The 21,806-nt window shown below is 27.8% G+C and overlaps 1 protein-coding gene across 1 annotated transcript in view; it reads right to left on the bottom strand.

The window, feature by feature from the left end:
• LOC143256502 (potassium voltage-gated channel protein Shaker-like) overlaps positions 1-20,695 on the bottom strand; it is a 729,617-nt gene extending 708,922 nt beyond the window's left edge. Inside the window, exon 1 of the mRNA XM_076513805.1 lies at positions 20,316-20,695. Within this exon, the coding sequence (XP_076369920.1) occupies positions 20,316-20,344 (29 nt within the window). The 5' untranslated portion in view covers positions 20,345-20,695. The remainder of the gene's footprint in view (positions 1-20,315) is intronic.
• Positions 20,696-21,806: the final 1,111 nt, after the last annotated feature.

Raw genomic sequence — 21,806 nt, 5'->3', positions numbered from 1 at the left:
GTTAACTACATATTGTTAACTACATATTGTTAACTACATATTGTTAACTACATATTGCTAACTACATAATACATATTGTTAACTACATATTGTTAACTACATATTGTTAACTACATATTGTTAACTACATATTGTTAACTACATATTGTTAACTACATATTGTTAACTACATATTGTTAACTACATATTGTTAACTACATATTGTTAACTACATATTGTTAACTACATATTGTTAACTACATATTGTTAACTACATATTGCTAACTATTATTGTTATATTACTAACTACATATTGTTAACTACATATTGTTAACTACATATTGTTAACTACATATTGTGAACTAACTACATATTGTTAACTACATATTGTTAACTACATATTGTTAACTACATATTGCTAACTACATATTGTTAACTACATATTGTTAACTACATATTGTTAACTACATATACATATTGTTAACTACATATTGTTAACTACATATATTGTTAACTACATATTGTTAACTACATATTGTTAACTACATATTGTTAACTACATATTGCTAACTACATATTGTTAACTACATACTTAACTACATTGCTAACTACATATTGTTAACTACATATTGTTAACTACATATTGTTAACTACATATTGTTAACTACATATTGTTAACTACATATTGTTAACTACATATTGTTAACTACATATTGTTAACTACATATTGTTAACTACATATTGTTAACTACATATTAACTACATATTGTTAACTACATATTGTTAACTACATATTGTTAACTACATATTGTTAACTACATATATATTGTTATTGTTAACTACTAACTACATATTGTTAACTTAACTAACTATATTGTTAACTACATATTGTTAACTACATATTGTTAACTACATATATTGTGCTAACTACATATTGTTAACTACATATTGTTAACTACATATTGTTAACTACATATTGTTAACTACATATTGTTAACTACATATTGTTAACTACATATTGTTAACTACATATTGTTAACTACATATTGTTAACTACATATTGTTAACTACATATTGTTAACTACATATTGCTAACTACATATTGTTAACTACATATTGTTAACTACATATTGCTAACTACATATTGTTAACTACATATTGTTAACTACATATTGTTAACTACATATTGTTAACTACATATTGCTAACTACATATTGTTAACTACATATTGTTAACTACATATTAACTACATATTGTTAACTACATATTGTTAACTACATATTGTTAACTACATATTGTTAACTACATATTGTTAACTACATATTGTTAACTACATATTGTTAACTACATATTGTTAACTACATATTGTTAACTACATATTGTTAACTACATATTGCTAACTACATATTGTTAACTACATATTGTTAACTACATATTGTTAACTACATATTGTTAACTACATATTGCTAACTACATATTGTTAACTACATATTGTTAACTACATATTGTTAACTACATATTGTTAACTACATATTGTTAACTACATATTGCTAACTACATATTGTTAACTACATATTGTTAACTACATATTGTTAACTACATATTGTTAACTACATATTGTTAACTACTAACTACATATTGTTAACTACATATTGTTAACTACATATTGCTAACTACATATTGTTAACTACATATTGTTAACTACATATTGTTAACTAACTACATATTAACTACATATTGTTAACTACATATTGTTAACTACATATTGTTAACTACATATTGTTAACTACATATTGTTAACTACATATTGTTAACTACATATTGTTAACTAACTACATATTGTTAACTACATATTGTTAACTACATATATAACTACATATTGTTAACTACATATTGTTAACTACATATTGTTAACTACATATTGTTAACTTAACTACATATTGTTAACTACATATTGTTAACTACATATTGCTAACTACATATTGTTAACTACATATTGTTAACTATATTGTTAACTACATATTGTTAACTACATATTGTTAACTACATATTGTTAACTACATATTGTTAACTACATATTGCTAACTACATATATTGTTAACTACATATTGTTAACTACATACTAACTACATATTGTTAACTACATATTGTTAACTACATATTGTTAACTACATATTGTTAACTACATATTGTTAACTACATATTGTTAACTACATATTGTTAACTACATATTGTTAACTACATATTGTTAACTACATATTGTTAACTACATATTGTTAACTACATATTGTTAACTACATATTGTTAACTACATATTGTTAACTACATATTGTTAACTACATATTGTTAACTACATATTGTTAACTACATATTGTTAACTACATATTGTTAACTACATATTGTTAACTACATATTGTTAACTACATATTGTTAACTACATATTGTTAACTACATATTGTTAACTACATATTGTTAACTACATATTGCTACATATTGTTAACTACATATTGTTAACTACATATTGTTAACTACATATTGTTAACTACTACATATTGTTAACTACATATTGTTAACTACATATTGTTAACTACATATTGTTAACTACATATTGTTAACTACATATTGTTAACTACATATTGTTAACTACATATATTGTTAACTACATATTGTTAACTACATATTGTTAACTACATATTGTTAACTACATATTGTTAACTACATATTGTTAACTACATATTGTTAACTACATATTGTTAACTACATATTGCTAACTACATATTGTTAACTACATATTGTTAACTACATATTGCTAACTACTACATATTGTTAACTACATATTGCTAACTACATATTGTTAACTACAATTGCTAACTACATATTGTTAACTACATATTGTTAACTACTAACTACATATTGTTAACTACACATATTGTTAACTACATATTGTTAACTACATATTGTTAACTACATATTGTTAACTACATATTGTTAACTACATATTGTTAACTACATATTTAACTACATATTGTTAACTACATATTGTTAACTACATATTGTTAACTACATATTGTTAACTACATATTGTTAACTACATATTGTTAACTACATATTGTTAACTACATATTGCTAACTACATATTGTTAACTACATATTGCTAACTACATATTGTTAACTACATATTGTTAACTACATATTGTTAACTACATATTGTTAACTACATATAACTACATATTGTTAACTACATATTGTTAACTACATATTGTTAACTACATAACTACATATTGTTAACTACATATTGTTAACTACATATTGTTAACTACATATTGTTAACTACATATTGTTAACTACATATTGTTAACTACATATTGTTAACTACATATTGTTAACTACATATTGTTAACTACATATTGTTAACTACATATTGTTAACTACATATTGTTAACTACATACTACATATTGTTAACTACATATTGTTAACTACATATTGTTAACTACATATTTAACTACATATTGCTAACTACATAACTACATATTGTTAACTACATATTGTTAACTACATATTGTTAACTACATATTGTTAACTACATATTGTTAACTACATATTGTTAACTACATATTGTTAACTACATATTGTTAACTACATATACATTGTTAACTACATATTGCTAACTACATATTGTTAACTACATATTGTTAACTACATATTGCTAACTACATATTGTTAACTACATATTGTTAACTACATATTGTTAACTACATATTGTTAACTACATATTGTTAACTATTGTTAACTACATATTGTTAACTACATATTGCTAACTACATATTGTTAACTACATATTGTTAACTACATATTGTTAACTACATATTGTTAACTACATATTGTTAACTACATATTGCTAACTACATATTGTTAACTACATATTGTTAACTACATATTGCTAATTGTTAACATATTGTTAACTACATATTGTTAACTACATATTGTTAACTACATATTGTTAACTACATATTGTTAACTACATATTGTTAACTACATATTGTTAACTACATATTGCTAACTACATATTGTTAACTACATATTGTTAACTACATATTGTTAACTACATATTGTTAAATATTGTTAACTACATATTGTTAACTACATATTGTTAACTACATATTGTTAACTACATATTGTTAACTACATATTGTTAACTACATATTGTTAACTACAACTACATATTGTTAACTACATATTGCTATATTACATATTGTTAACTACATATTGTTAACTACATATTGTTAACTACATATTGTTAACTACATATTGCTAACTACATATTGTAACTATATTGTTAACTACATATTGTTAACTACATATTGTTAACTACATATTAATACATATTGTTAACTACATATTGCTAACTACATATTGTTAACTACATATTGTTAACTACATATTGTTAACTACATATTGTTAACTACATATTGTTAACTACATATTGTTAACTACATATTGTTAACTACATATTGTTAACTACATATTGCTAACTACATATTGTTAACTACATATTGTTAACTACATATTGTTAACTACATATTGTTAACTACATATTGTTAACTACATATTGCTAACTACATATTGTTAACTACATATTGCTAACTACATATTGCTAACTACATATTGTTAACTACATTGTTAACTACATATTGTTAACTACATATTGTTAACTACATATTGTTAACTACATATTGTTAACTACATATTGTTAACTACTCGCTATATTGTTAACTACATATTGCTAACTACATATTGTTAACTACATATTGTTAACTACATATTGTTAACTACATATTGTTAACTACATATTGCTAACTACATATTGTAACTACAACTAACATATTGTTAACTACATATTGTTAATATTCCTACATATTGTTAACTACATATTGCTAACTACATATTGTTAACTACATATTGTTAACTACATATTGTTAACTACATAACTACATATTGTTAACTACATATTGCTAACTACATATTGTTAACTACATATTGTTAACTACATATTGTTAACTACATATTGTTAACTACATATTGCTAACTACATATTGTTAACTACATATTGTTAACTACATATTGCTAACTACATATTGTTAACTACATATTGTTAACTACATATTGTTAACTACATATTGTTAACTACATATTGTTAACTACATATTGTTAACTACATATTGTTAACTACATATTGTTAACTACATATTGCTAACTACATATTGTTAACTACATATTGTTAACTACATATTGTTAACTACATATTGTGCTAACTACATATTGTTAACTACATATTGTTAACTACATATTGTTAACTACATATTGTTAACTACATATTGTTAACTACATATTGTTAACTACATATTGTTAACTACATATTGTTAACTACATATTGCTAACTACTATATATTGTTAACTACATATTGTTAACTACATATTGTTAACTACATATTGTTAACTACATATTGCAACTACATATTGTTAACTACAATTGCTAACTACATATTGTTAACTACATATTGTTAACTACATATTGTTAACTACATATTGTTAACTACATATTGCTAACTAACTACATATTGTTAACTACATATTGTTAACTACATATTGTTAACTACATATTGTTAACTACATATTGTTAACTACATATTGCATATTGTTAACTACATATTGTTAACTACATATTGTTAACTACATATTGTTACTACATATTGCTAACTACATATTGTTAACTACATATTGCTAACTACATATTGTTAACTACATATTGTTAACTACATATTGTTAACTACATATTGTTAACTACATATTAACCTACATATTGTTAACTACATATTGCTAACTACATATTGTTAACTACATATTGCTAACTACATATTGTTAACTACATATTGTTAACTACATATTGCTAACTACATATTGTTAACTACATATTGCTAACTACATATTGTTAACTACATATTGTTAACTACATATTGTTAACTACATATTGTTAACTACATATTGTGAACTACATATTGTTAACTACATATTGTTAACTACATATTAACTAACTAACTAACTACATATTGTTAACTACATATTGTTAACTGAGCTACATATTGTTAACTACATATTGTTAACTACATATTGTTAACTACATATTGTTAACTACATATTGTTAACTACATATATTACATAACTACATATTGTTAACTACATATTGTTAACTACATAACTACATATTGTTACATACTACATATAACTACATATTGTTATACTACATATTGTTAACTACATATTGCTAACTACATATTGTTAACTACATATTGTTAACTACATATTGTTAACTACATATAACTAACTACATATTACATAACTACATATTGATTAACTACATATTGTTAACTACATATTGTTAACTACATATTGTTAACTACATATTGTTAACTACATATTGCTAACTACATATTGTTAACTACATATTGTTAACTACATATTGCTAACTACATATGACTAACTACATATTGTTAACTACATATTGCTAATTACATATTGTTAACTACATATTGTTAACTACATATTGCTAACTACATATTGTTAACTACATATTGTTAACTACATATTGTTAACTACATATTGCTAACTACATATTGTTAACTACAACTACATATTGTTAACTACATATGTGAACTACATATTGTTAACTACATATTGTTAACTACATATTGTTAACTACATATTGTTAACTACATATTGTTAACTACATATTGTTAACTACATATTGCTAACTACATATTGTTAACTACATATTGTTAACTACATATTGTTAACTACATATTGTTAACTACATATTGTTAACTACATATTGTTAACATATTGTTAACTACATATTGTTAACTACATATTGTTAATTAACTACATATTGTTAACTACATATTGTTAACTACATATTGTTAACTACATATTGTTAACTACATATTGTTAACTACATATTGTTAACTAACATATTGTTAACTACATATTGTTAACTACATATTGTTAACTACATATTGCTAACTACATATTGTTAACTACATATTGTTAACTACATATTGTTAACTACATATTGTTAACTACATATTGCTAACTACATATTGTTAACTACATATTGTTAACTACATATTGTTAACTACATATTGTTAACTACAATTGTTAACTACATATTATATTGTTAACTACATATTGTTAACTACATATTGTTAACTACATATTGTTAACTACATATTGTTAACTACATATTGTTAACTACATATTGTTAACTACATATTGCTAACTACATATTGTTAACTACATATTGTTAACTACATATTGCTAACTTATATTGTTAACTACATATTGTTAACTACATATTGTTAACTACATATTGTTAACTACATATTGCTAACTACATATTGTTAACTACATATTGTTAACTACATATTGCTAACTACATATTGTTAACTACATATTGTTAACTACATATTGTTAACTACATATTGTTAACTACATATTGTTAACTACATATTGTTAACTACATATTGTTAACTACATATTGTTAACTACATATTGCTAACTACATATTGTTAACTACATATTGCTAACTACATATTGTTAACTACATATTGTTAACTACATATTGTTAACTACATATTGTTAACTACATATTGCTAACTACATATTGTTAACTACATATTGTTAACTACATATTTGAACTACATATTGTTAACTACATATTGCTAACTACATATTGTTAACTACATATTGTTAACTACATATTACATATTTAACTACATATAACTACATATTTAACTACATATTGTTAACTACATATTGTTAACTACATATTGCTAACTACATATTGTTAACTACATATTGTTAACAACATATTGCTAACTACATATTGCTAACTACATATTGTTAACTACATATTGTTAACTACATATTTTTAACTACATATTGCTAACTACATATTGTTAACTACATATTGTTAACTACATATTGTTAACTACATATTGTTAACTACATATTGTTAACTACATATTGTTAACTACATATTGTTAACTACATATTGTTAACTACATATGTTAACTACATATTGTTAACTAACTAACTACATATTGTTAACTACATATTGTTAACTACATATAACTACATATTGTTAACTACATATTGTTAACTACATATTGTTAACTACATATTGTTAACTACATATTGTTAACTACATATTGTTAACTACATATTGTTAACTACATATTGTTAACTACATATTGTTAACTACATATTGTTAACTACATATTGTTACATATTGTTAACTACATATTGTTAACTACATATTGTTAACTACAACTACATATTGTTAACTACATATTGTTAACTACATATTAACTACATATTGCTAACTATTGTTAACTACATATTGCTAACTACATATTGTTAACTACATATTGTTAACTACATATTGTTAACTACATATTGTTAACTACATATTGTTAACTACATATTGTTAACTACATATTGTTAACTACATATTGTTAACTACATATTGTTAACTACATATTGTTAACTACATATTGTTAACTACATATTGTTAACTACATATTGTTAACTACATATTGCTAACTACATAACTACATATTGTTAACTACATATTGTTAACTACATATTGCTAACTACATATTGCTAACTACATATTGTTAACTACATATTGTTAACTACATATTGCTAACTACATATTGTTAACTACATATTGTTAACTACATATTGTTAACTACACATATTGCTAACTACATATTGTTAACTACATATTGTTAACTACATATTGTTAACTACATATTGTTAACTACATATTGATTAACTACATATTGTTAACTACATATTGTTAACTACATATTGTTAACTACATATTGTTAACTACATATTGTTAACTACATATTGCTAACTACATATTGTTAACTACATATTGCTAACTACATATTGTTAACTATATTGTTAACTACATATTGTTAACTACATGTTGTTAACTACATATTGCTAACTACATATTGTTAACTACATATTGTTAACTACATATTGCTAACTACATATTGTTAACTACATATTGCTAACTACATATTGTTAACTACATATTGTTAACTACATATTGTTAACTACATATTGTTAACTACATATTGTTAACTACATATTGTTAACTACATATTGTTAACTACATATTGTTAACTACATATTGTTAACTACATATTGCTAACTACATATTGTTAACTACATATTGTTAACTACATATTGTTAACTACATATTGCTAACTACATATTGTTAACTACATATTGTTAACTACATATTGCTAACTACATATTGTTAACTACATATTGTTAACTACATATTGTTAACTACATATTGTTAACTACATATTGTTAACTACATATTGCTAACTACATATTGTTAACTACATATTGTTAACTACATATTGCTAACTACATATTGTTAACTACATATTGTTAACTACATATTGTTAACTACATATTGTTGTTAACTACATATTGTTAACTACATATTGCTAACTACATATTGTTAACTACATATTGTTAACTACATATTGCTAACTACATATTTAACTACATATTGTTAACTACATATTGCTAACTACATATTGTTAACTACATATTGTTAACTACATATTGTTAACTACATATTGTTAACTACATTGTTAATATTGTTAACTACATATTGTTAACTACATATTGTTAACTACATATTGTTAACTACTGAACTACATATTGTTAACTACATATTGCTAACTACATATTGTTAACTACTACATATTGTTAACTACATATTGTTAACTACATATTGTTAACTACTACATTGTTATTGCTAACTACTACATATTGTTAATATTGTTAACTACATATTGTTAACTACATATTGTTAACTACATATTGTTAACTACATATTGTTAACTACATATTGTTAACTACATATTGTTAACTACATATTGTTAACTACATATTGTTAACTACATATTGTTAACTACATATTGCTAACTACATATTGTTAAACATATTGCTAACTACATATTGTTAACTACATATTGCTAACTACATATTGTTGTTAACTTAACTACATATTGTTAACTACATATTGCTAACTACATATTGTTAACTACATATTGTTAACTACATATTGTTAACTACATATTACATATTACATACTACATACTACATATTGTTAACTACATATTAACTTAACTACATATTGTTAACTACATATTGTTAACTACATATTGTTAACTACATATTGTTAACTACATATTGTTAACTACATATTGTTAACTACTAACTACATATTGTTAACTACATATTGCTAACTACATATTGTTAACTACATATTGTTAACTACATATTGTTAACTACATATTGTTAACTACATATTGTTAACTACATATTGTTAACTACATATTGTTAACTACATATTGCTAACTACATATTGTTAACTACATATTGCTAACTACATATTGTTAACTACATATTGTTAACTACATATTGCTAACTACATATTGTAACTACATATTGTTAACTACATATTGCTAACTACATATTGTTAACTACATATTGTTAACTACATATTGCTAACTACATATTGTTAACTACATATTGCTATACATTGTTAACTACATATTGTTAACTACATATTTAACTACATATTGTTAACTACATATTGTTAACTACATTAACTACATATTGCTAACTACATATTGTTAACTACATATGCTAACTACATATTGCTAACTACATATTGTTAACTACATATTGCTAACTACATATTGTGCTAACTACATATTGTTAACTACATATTGTTAACTACATATTGTTAACTACATATTGCTAACTACATATTGTTAACTACATATTGTTAACTACATATTGCTAACTACATATTGTTAACTACATATTGTTAACTGACTAACTACATATTGTTAACTACATATTGTTAACTACATATTGCTAACTACATATTGTTAACTACATATTGTTAACTACATATTGTTAACTACATATTGTTAACTACATATTGTTAACTACATATTGTTAACTACATATTGTTAACTACATATTGCTAACTACATATTGTTAACTACATATTGTTAACTACATATTGTTAACTACATATTGTTAACTACATATTGTTAACTACATATTGTTAACTACATATTGCTAACTACATATTGTTAACTACATATTGCTAACTACATATTGTTAACTACATATTGTTAACTACATATTGTTAACTACATATTGTTAACTACATATTGTTAACTACATATTGTTAACTACATATTGTTAACTACATATTGTTAACTACATATTGTTAACTACATATTGCTAACTACATATTGTTAACTACATATTGTTAACTACATATTGTTAACTACATATTGTTAACTACATATTGTTAACTACATATTGCTAACTACATATTGTTAACTACATATTGTTAACTACATATTGCTAACTACATATTGTTAACTACATATTGTTAACTACATATTGTTAACTACATATTGTTAACTACATATTGCTAACTACATACATATTGTTAACTACATATTGTTAACTACATATTGTTAACTACATATTGTTAACTACATATTGTTAACTACATATTGTTAACTACATATTGTTAACTACATATTGTTAACTACATATTGCTAACTACATATTGTTAACTACATATTGTTAACTACATATTGCTAACTACATATTGTTAACTACATATTGCTAACTACATACTACATATTGCTAACTACATATTGTTAACTACATATTGTTAACTACATATTGTTAACTACATATTGCTAACTACATATTGTTAACTACATATTGTTAACTACATATTGCTATCTACATATTGTTAACTACATATTGTTAACTACATATTGCTAACTACATATTGTTAACTACATATTGTTAACTACATATTGCTAACTACATATTGTTAACTACATATTGTTGTTAACTACATATTGTTAACTACATATTGTTAACTACATATTGTTAACTACATATTGCTAACTACATATTGTTTACATATTTAACTACATATTGTTAACTACATATAACTACTGCTAACTACATATTGTTAACTACATATTGTTAACTACATATTGTTAACTACATATTGTTAACTACATATTGTTAACTACATGTTAACTACATATTGCTAACTACATATTGTTAACTACATGTTGTTAACTACATATTGCTAACTACATATTGTATTGCTAACTACATATTGTTAACTACATATTGTTAACTACATATTGCTAACTACATATTGTTAACTACATATTGTTAACTACATATTGCTAACTACATATTGTTAACTACATATTGTTAACTACATATGATTAACTACATATTGTTAACTACATATTGTTAACTACATATTGTTAACTACATATTGTTAACTACATATTGCTAAACTACATGTTGTTAACTACATATTGTTAACTACATATTGTTAACTACATATTGTGAACTACATATTGATTAACTACATATTGTGAACTACATATTGTTAACTACATATTGTTAACTACATATTCCTAACTACATATTCCTAACTACATATTGTTAACTACATATTGCTAACTACATATTGTTAACTACATATTGTTAACTACATATTGCTAACTACATATTGTTAGCTACATATTGTTAAATACATATTGTTAACTACATATTGCTAACTACATATTGTTAACTACATATTGTTAACTACATACTGCTAACTACATATTGTGAACTACATATTGTTAACTACATATTGCTAACTACATATTGTTAACTACATATTGTTAACTACATATTGTTAACTACATATTGCTAACTACATATTGTTAACTACATATTGCTAACTACATATTGTTAGCTACATACTGCTAACTACATATTGTTAACTACATATTGCTAACTACATATTGTTAGCTACGTACTGCTAACTACATATTGTTAACTACATATTGTGAACTACATATTGTTAACTACATATTGCTAACTACATATTGTTAACTACATATTGTTAACTACATATTGCTAACTACATATTGTTAAGTACATATTGTTAACTACATATTGCTAACTACATATTGTTAACTACATATTGTTAACTACATATTGCTAACTACATATTGTTAACTACATATTGTTAACTACATATTGTTAACTACATATTGCTAACTACATATTGTTAACTACATATTGTGAACTACATATTGTGAACTACATATTGTTAACTACATATTGCTAACTACATATTGTTAACTACATATTGCTAACTACATATTGTTAACTACATATTGTTAACTACATATTGTTAACTACATATTGCTAACTACATATTGTGAACTACATATTGTTAACTACATATTGCTAACTACATATTGTGAACTACATATTGTTAACTACATATTGTTAACTACATATTCCTAACTACATATTGTGAACTACATATTGTTAACTACATATTGCTAACTACATATTGTTAACTACATATTGCTAACTACATATTGTTAACTACATACTGCTAACTACATATTGTTAACTACATATTGTTAGCTACATATTGTTAAATACATATTGTTAACTACATATTGCTAACTACATATTGTTAACTACATATTGTTAACTACATACTGCTAACTACATATTGTGAACTACATATTGTTAAATACATATTGCTAACTACATATTGTTAACTACATATTGTTTACTACATATTGTTAACTACATATTGTTAACTACATATTGCTAACTACATATTGTTAACTACATATTGCTAACTACATATTGTTAGCTACATACTGCTAACTACATATTGTTAACTACATATTGCTAACTACATATTGTTAGCTACATACTGCTAACTACATATTGTTAACTACATATTGTTAACTACATATTGTTAACTACATACTGCTAACTACATATTGTGAACTACATATTGTTAACTACATATTGCTAACTACATATTGTTAACTACATATTGTTAACTACATATTGCTAACTACATATTGTTAACTACATATTGTTAACTACATATTGCTAACTACATATTGTTAACTACATATTGTTAACTACATATTGCTAACTACATATTGTTAACTACATATTGTGAACTACATATTGTTAACTACATATTGTTAACTACATATTGCTAACTACATATTGTTAACTACATATTGTTAACTACATATTGCTAACTACATATTGTTAACTACATATTGTTAACTACATATTGCTAACTACATATTGTTAACTACAAATCGATGCCAAAAAGTAAAAAGGAAAATTACTTTAAGCAGACGTTTCCAAAATACTCAACAGTCTCCAAGACTCACCCAAGTACATATATCCTCCATTTTAGTTTACAGTGCTAAATTAAGAGGGCTGAGTGCGTTGTATTAAAATGATTGTGGAGCTTCAGCCACGTCGTCACGTCCTGTGAGGTTATGTCTGCCTAATGTGCATCTTGACAATAGCCCTGCACCATAGCTTTCTCTGCCAGAACTTTCTCGTAAGGCTGTCATGTCATAAGCACATCATCGTTACTGTATGCTTTTAATCATCCACCTATTGTACGAGAACGACAGTTTCTCAGCACTCGTTTCAACGCTCCTACATCACAGAAATTCGTAAGCACAGTTTCTGACAACTTTGATAGCACGAATAGCCGTATACTATTTTCCATCTGTTCGGGGTGTGTAGTGGCAGAACGGTCGGTATGAATGGAAGTTTTATTTTGCAAATTCATATTGTTTTGGCCTTTGTTCCAGACGCAGATCATTCTCGATTATGTTATTACGTTAGTTTCCAAGAACATGCAGATGGCTTTTACCACTGACTTTTGTGTTATTCGGCTCTCATCTTTGGAAAGCGCCGCGCTTTGTTTCCAAAATCTGGGGCTCGATTTGTTGCACATCTCTTTCTGTACGGTTCTTGTGCCCCAAGTGGAACTTCCTTTCTGTATTTCCCATTAACTCCAAACGATACCCCAATTTTGGAATTTCTAAGTCTCCAGTTTGAACACGTTTTTCTTATCTGAGCGTGCAAATATTCTTCGTCGGAAAAGGTTGTACCATACTATTCCTAAGAGCGATTTCACTGCTAACACAAAGGCCATACCATGATAAATGTAGTCCTGACACAGCCCAATTCCATTATGATTTTACACCAGCTCTTGTTGTCATATGACTCGCTACCTCACATATTTGAAATCGTTTCAATATAACCCACTCAACCATCTGTATTTTAACTCTAAGGTTATCGACTTCTTTTTTATACCGTTCAATATAGGGGGAATCCATCTATTGCATACTTTAATTTATGAAAGTTACCACATTTAATGTGAGGAGCTATCAAAGTGATATTACGTGAAACGACTAATTTTCTATAATAACTACACAAAAAATCTCGGGACTTCTTAATGGGTTTAATTGGAATAATGACAGTAATTTTTACCTTCGCTTGCGGAGTAGATATATGGGCAGTTCTCTCCTAATTTACAACGGATCCGGATTCTGGATCACTTTGAAGTATTTTTAATAATGAGGAAACAAGGTATTTTGGGTGTTATGGGTTAATAACTCTGTACACTGTGAACGGATTTGTACCGAATTCCATGAGCACGTTGAGGTTCATCACAACACTAAAAATGATCCAAATTTTTGATCATTCTGGATCTTAGAAGAAGTGTCTGAGTTTTAGAATATGAAGTTTGAAGATATCCAACATAAAAAAGAGCAATCTCAAAAATAAATGGGACTAGGGTATGATTATCCTTCCTGTTTAAAGGTATGGTTATCCTTCCTGTTTAAAGGTATGATTGTCCTTCCTGTTTAAAGGTATGATTATCCTTCCTGTTTAAAGGTATGGTTATCCTTCCTGTTTAAAGGTATGATTGTCGTTCCTGTTTAAAGGTATGATTGTTCTTCCTGTTTAAAGGTATGATTGTTCTTCCTGTTTAAAGGTATGGTTATCCTTCATGTTTAAAGGTATGATTGTCCTTCCTGTTTTAAGGTATGATTGTTCTTCCTGTTTAAAGGTATGGTTATTCTTCCTGTTTAAAAATATGATTGTTCTTCCTGTTTTAAGGTATGATTATCCTTCCTGTTTAAAAATATGATTGTCCTTCCTGTTTAAAGGTATGATTGTCCTTCCTGTTTTGAGGTATGATTATCCTTCCTGTTTAAAGGTATGATTGTCCTTCCTGTTTAAAGGTATGATTGTCCTTCCTGTTTTAAGGTATGATTATCCTTCCTGTTTAAAGGTATGATTGTCCTTCCTGTTAAAAGGTATGATTGTCCTTCCTGTTTTAAGGTATGATTGTCCTTCCTGTTTAAAGGTATGATTATCCTTCCTGTTTAAAGGTATGATTGTCCTACCTGTTTAAAGGTATGATTGTCCTTACTGTTTATATTTTTGTGTGGTTCAAATGCTATCAGGGAAACTGAAACCAACAACAAAGTCTGAGATGTGGTGTGTAAAGACTTTCACAAATGTGTTTAGAGCACCTGTGAATTCTACACAGATCGCTATGAGTTATGTTTAGAGCATCTGTGAAGTCAACACAGATCGCTATGAGTTATGTTTAGAGCATCTGTGAAGTCAACACAGATCGCTATGAGTTATGTTTAGAGCATCTGTGAAGTCAACACAGATCGCTATGAGTTATGTTTAGAGCATCTGTGAAGTCAACACAGATCGCTATGAGTTATGTTTAAAGCACCTGTGAAGTCAACACAGATCGCTATGAGTTATGTTTAGAGCACCTGTGAAGTCAACACAGATCGCTATGAGTTATGTTTAGAGCATCTGTGAAGTCAACACAGATCGCTATGAGTTATGTTTAGAGCACCTGTGAAGTCAACACAGATCGCTATGAGTTATGTTTAGAGCACCTGTGAAGTCAACACAGATCGCTATGAGTTATGTTTAGAGCATCTGTGAAGTCAACACAGATCGCTATGAGTTATGTTTAGAGCATCTGTGAAGTCAACACAGATCGCTATGAGTTATGTTTAGAGCATCTGTGAAGTCAACACAGATCGCTATGAGTTATGTTTAAAGCACCTGTGAAGTCAACACAGATCGCTATGAGTTATGTTTAGAGCACCTGTGAAGTCTACACAGATCCAATACGATCTACACAGGTCGCTATGAGTTATGTTTAGAGCATCTGTGAAGTCTACACAGATCCAATACGCTATGAGAGTTATGTTCTGGTTTAATAACCACGAAATGGGACCTCTAGAAAAGTACACCTGTTTATATTCCGGAAACCGAAGATTCGACATCTACGATTATAAATAAAATACAGCTTAATGGTGTATTGTAGGACTGATAAAAAGGAACACACTCTCAGTGTTAAGGATGGTTTATTGAAAGGGTATTTGGACATAAAATCGTATAATAAAGTCCTATAACAATATGAGAACTAAAATATTGATGAAAAAGATAAGTCTTGTGTTGTTAAACACGGATACCGAGAAATTACTGGTACTGATGGTGGTCTAGTATCGTGTAAACTGATGATATGATTATACTATTAAAGTTATGGATGGTATGTTAGAGGATGAACTGATGTTCCAGATGTCACGTTTCTGATTACGTATTGGAAAGTAATCTTATAGTAAACTGTAAGTAGGAATAAAAAGAGACATTTTTAGCAGTTTAAATGACGAAGATTCTTCATGCTGAGTTCAAAGACTTAAAATGCTATACTTGGGTTTTGGTACCCGTGTTTTACATAACACAGACAGCCCATTGTGTAGCTTTATGCTTAAAGAGAAACAAACATTCTTCGTGCTGAAAATAGTAAATTGGGTGGTCCGAATGACGAAATTTTGTGACCATTTCTATCGCTAGTTAAAGACGCCACAACAACTAAGACTCTTCTGAGATCCATCTTTTCAACGTTTTTTCCCTTACGTGAAATATTTAATAATCATCAAATTCTTATAAGTGTGAATCTTTAGTTCAAAGTCCCAAGATTTTAACATATCATACGAGTACGCAAAGCCGTCAAAATATATTGATTTTTTTCAACAGAAATATATATAAACATACATAAACATTTACATAGCCCGAAACTTTCACAGAAAATGGGACGATATATAAAATAATCGAATTCTGAAAGACTCGGGTCAAAAGGTTTTAGGATTTGTTTCAGCTCAACTATAAATTAAGCTGAATACGCTATCCTGGTGTTTTTCATCATTGCACACCTGAGAGCATTTCAGGTGATGAGAGAGAAAACTCATGTATGAATCTTGTACCCAAGGACAGCAGTTTTAACAGTGAACATGCTTGAGCCACTGACAGGATTTGTTAGTATTCGCATCTATGTTGGTAAATCTACTGAGGCTTTCTGCCGACATCATGAGAAGCAACACATTACACCCACCATCCCCGCTGTGGAATTGACTGTCACTTTTATAACGCGTCAAGAGCTTAAAGTGCTCGGAATATTTTACAGTTACGCACAGGTTCGAATTCAGCATGCCAGTTCCGAAATAGCCCATCAAATCAAACATGCTCGCCCTTTCAAATGTGGGAGTGTTATAATGTTATGGTCAATCCCACTATTCGTTTCTAAAATTGTAGTCCAAGAGTTGGCGGTGAGTGGTGTTGACTAGTTGCCTTCTTTCTAGTCTTACACTGCTCAATTAGGGACGGCTAGCGCAGATAGCCCTCGTGTAGCTTTGTGCGAAATTCAAAACAAACAAAAAGCTCCAAAATCCAGAGCTTTATCACAGGGCCGCGCTTTGAATTAATTGATATCATGTCTACTTCAAAAAATTAGGTTTTTAAATCTAAATTCAAAGATACAAGATCTTAAGTTTGTTCAAGTTCTAGTGGATGAAAATAAATATATAGGAGTGTTTTTACGTAGAAACTAAACAGTTTCAGCAGTGCATCTTGAATGAACAAATAAACAAACAAACAAAAACATTATACACACCATCCTAATGTTACTCCACAAACCACTTAGGAGTTCATTTTTAATTTAGTAGATGGGGAGATTTGGAAAGATTTAATTTCACAGTTTTCAGCAAAAGAACAACAACAGAATAAACAGTTCTGGTTGCCATCCGTTATCAGGAAGTTTTGTAATCAGGATTTCAAAGAAAGGGGTGGCTTTCTTAAATCATCTTATTTCTAACAAAGGTAAATAAAATGTTTTGTTACGGTACAGACTGTTCCAAAACTATGTAATCGTTATTAATTCATAAGGCCTGGCATGGCCAAGCGTGTTAAGGCGTTCGATTCGTAATCCGAGGGTCGCGGATTCGAATCCCGGTCGCACCAAACATGCTCGCCCTTTCAGCCGTGGGGCGTTATAATGTGACGGTCAATCCCACTATTCGTTGGTAAAAGAGTAGCCCAAGAGTTGGCGGTGGGTGGTGATGACTAGCTGCCTCCCCTCTAGTCTTACACTGCTAAATTAGGGACGGCTAGCACAGATAGCCGTCGAGTAGCTTTGGGCGAAATTCAAAACAAAAAACAAACAAATTAATTCATAAAGTTTCGTGGTATTATAGCAAAAAAAGAAAAACGCGCTGTAGAAATCGAAAATAAGACAGATTAAAGTAATTTCTTTTTTAGCAATCTTTATGTGTTGTTTTACGAAACAAAGTCATACAAGAGAGCGGTTTATATAGTACAGTTTTGTCTGGATAATACAGAGCTTTATATTTAACACGTGTATTCGTTATTTAAGTTAAACAACAAAAAATTCGCTCACGCTCAAGTGTTTATCCCAATCATAGTATTAACTTACGAAATTCAGTTAATAAATTCTCTCTACTCGAAACTCTAAGACTAGCCGTGACGAAGTGTATGTTAATTGCTGATTGGTCACTCCGAGAATGCATTCTCATCGTTAAAAGTCACAGAGATACAGGTGTTCTTTGACAATTTGATTATCACTGTTTCCATAGAAGCACTCTTCTTTTTCCTGCGCATGAGCATACGTCTCACTAGCACGCATTTTCTTGCGTTACCCAGAAACAAACTTTCCGGGGCAGAATATTTCGGTAATCAGTTTGTTCTCTCAAATTGTAATGTTTTACTTACGTTAAACATTGCAACATATTTATTTTAATTAGTCTGAGAAAGGTCTGTTAAAAATACCGACAATAAGTAACACTATTTACAGAACGATAGAGGCAGTAACCCTATAAGCAATATTCAGCAATAAAATTACCAAAATAAGTAATAGAAGTAACAGTGTATCCCCTACCGATAAGGAATCCTATCATACAATTCCATGGATTGTGTAGAGTCCAGTAAGGACAGTCCGGTGGGAACAAATATTCTGAGTTGCCCGATGACCTGACAGAAGACGTTTCAAGTAATTTCCAGTTAATTCACGACATCGCCACTAGGGCAGACAGAGCTCCTAAGGTCAGTATAGGGAATAATTATTATCTTTTACTGAATTATTACAGGGGGGGGGGACTGAAACTGTTCAATAGGCTTCACGAGAGGTCGGCACTCATCGCTGTATACAGCTTGATTGGCGCAAAGATGAAGTTTGGGGGCGTTAATAAAGACTTGATCAGAAGGTGATCTGTACGAACATACGATGGAGTGTTTCAAAATAAAACCGTCTTTGGAGTAAAGAATATAGAACCTGGCCGCTCGCGTTCAAGTCTCTAGACGGAGTGGCGCGACACGCAACCACGTTAGCTATCCCCTGTGTGATCAGGTAATAGCGATAGTACTGCTACCTGACAGACGAACGTGCTGTCGGCGGTGGATAGTGCCATATATTTACTAGATGGTATATCGGCCCTCTGACATTGGCATTAGTCTAATATTGTTGCTGAGTTTACACAACAAAATTCGCAACATATTAAACTGTGCCTCAGCCTAGCGTTGCTTAATCAATAGCCTTAGTTTTCACGGCTGACGAGCACGAAACACATACCAATGTGAGAATAATAAAATAGGCGTAATCACTCTAATATAGGTAACGCATAAAGATATGACAAAAAACACAGAGAAAGATGGAATGAAAACAAAGAAGTACAGGACAAAACACACAGAAAGATAGGAGAAAACAGAGAAAGCTAAAATTGAAACACAGAGAAAGGTAAAACAAATTACACATAAAGATAGGATAAAAGACACAGAGAGAAAGGATAAAAGACACAGAGAGATAGGATAGAAACACACCGAAAGATAGGAAGAAACAGAGAAAGGTAAAACAGATTACACATAAAGATAGGATAAAAGACACAGAGAGATAGGATAGAAATAGACAGAAAGATGGAAGAAAACAGAGAAAACTAAAATTGCAACACAGAGAAAGATAAAACAAGTTACACTTAAATATAGGACACAATAAAAGACACAGAGAGATGGGATAGAAACACACAGAAAGATAGGAAAAGACAGAGAAAACTAAAATTGCAACACAGGGAAAGATAAAACAAATTACACTTAAATATAGGACACAATAAAAGACACAGAGAGATGGGATAGAAACACACAGAAAGATAGGAAAAGACAGAGAGAAAACTAAAATTGCAACACAGGGAAAGATAAAACAAATTACACTTAAATATAGGACACAATAAAAGACACAGAGAGATGGGATAGAAACACACAGAAAGATAGGAAAAGACAGAGAAAACTAAAATTGAAATATAGAGAAAAGCAAAACAAAAGACACTTGAAGATATGATAAAAGATACACAGAGATAGGATAGAAACACACAGAAAGACA

The sequence above is a fragment of the Tachypleus tridentatus genome, chromosome 7 (assembly GCF_004210375.1).
Source record: "Tachypleus tridentatus isolate NWPU-2018 chromosome 7, ASM421037v1, whole genome shotgun sequence".
In the NCBI taxonomy this organism is placed as follows: domain Eukaryota; kingdom Metazoa; phylum Arthropoda; class Merostomata; order Xiphosura; family Limulidae; genus Tachypleus; species Tachypleus tridentatus.
The sequence above is the reverse complement of the archived record's forward strand: the minus strand, read 5'-3'. Positions and strand labels throughout refer to the sequence as shown.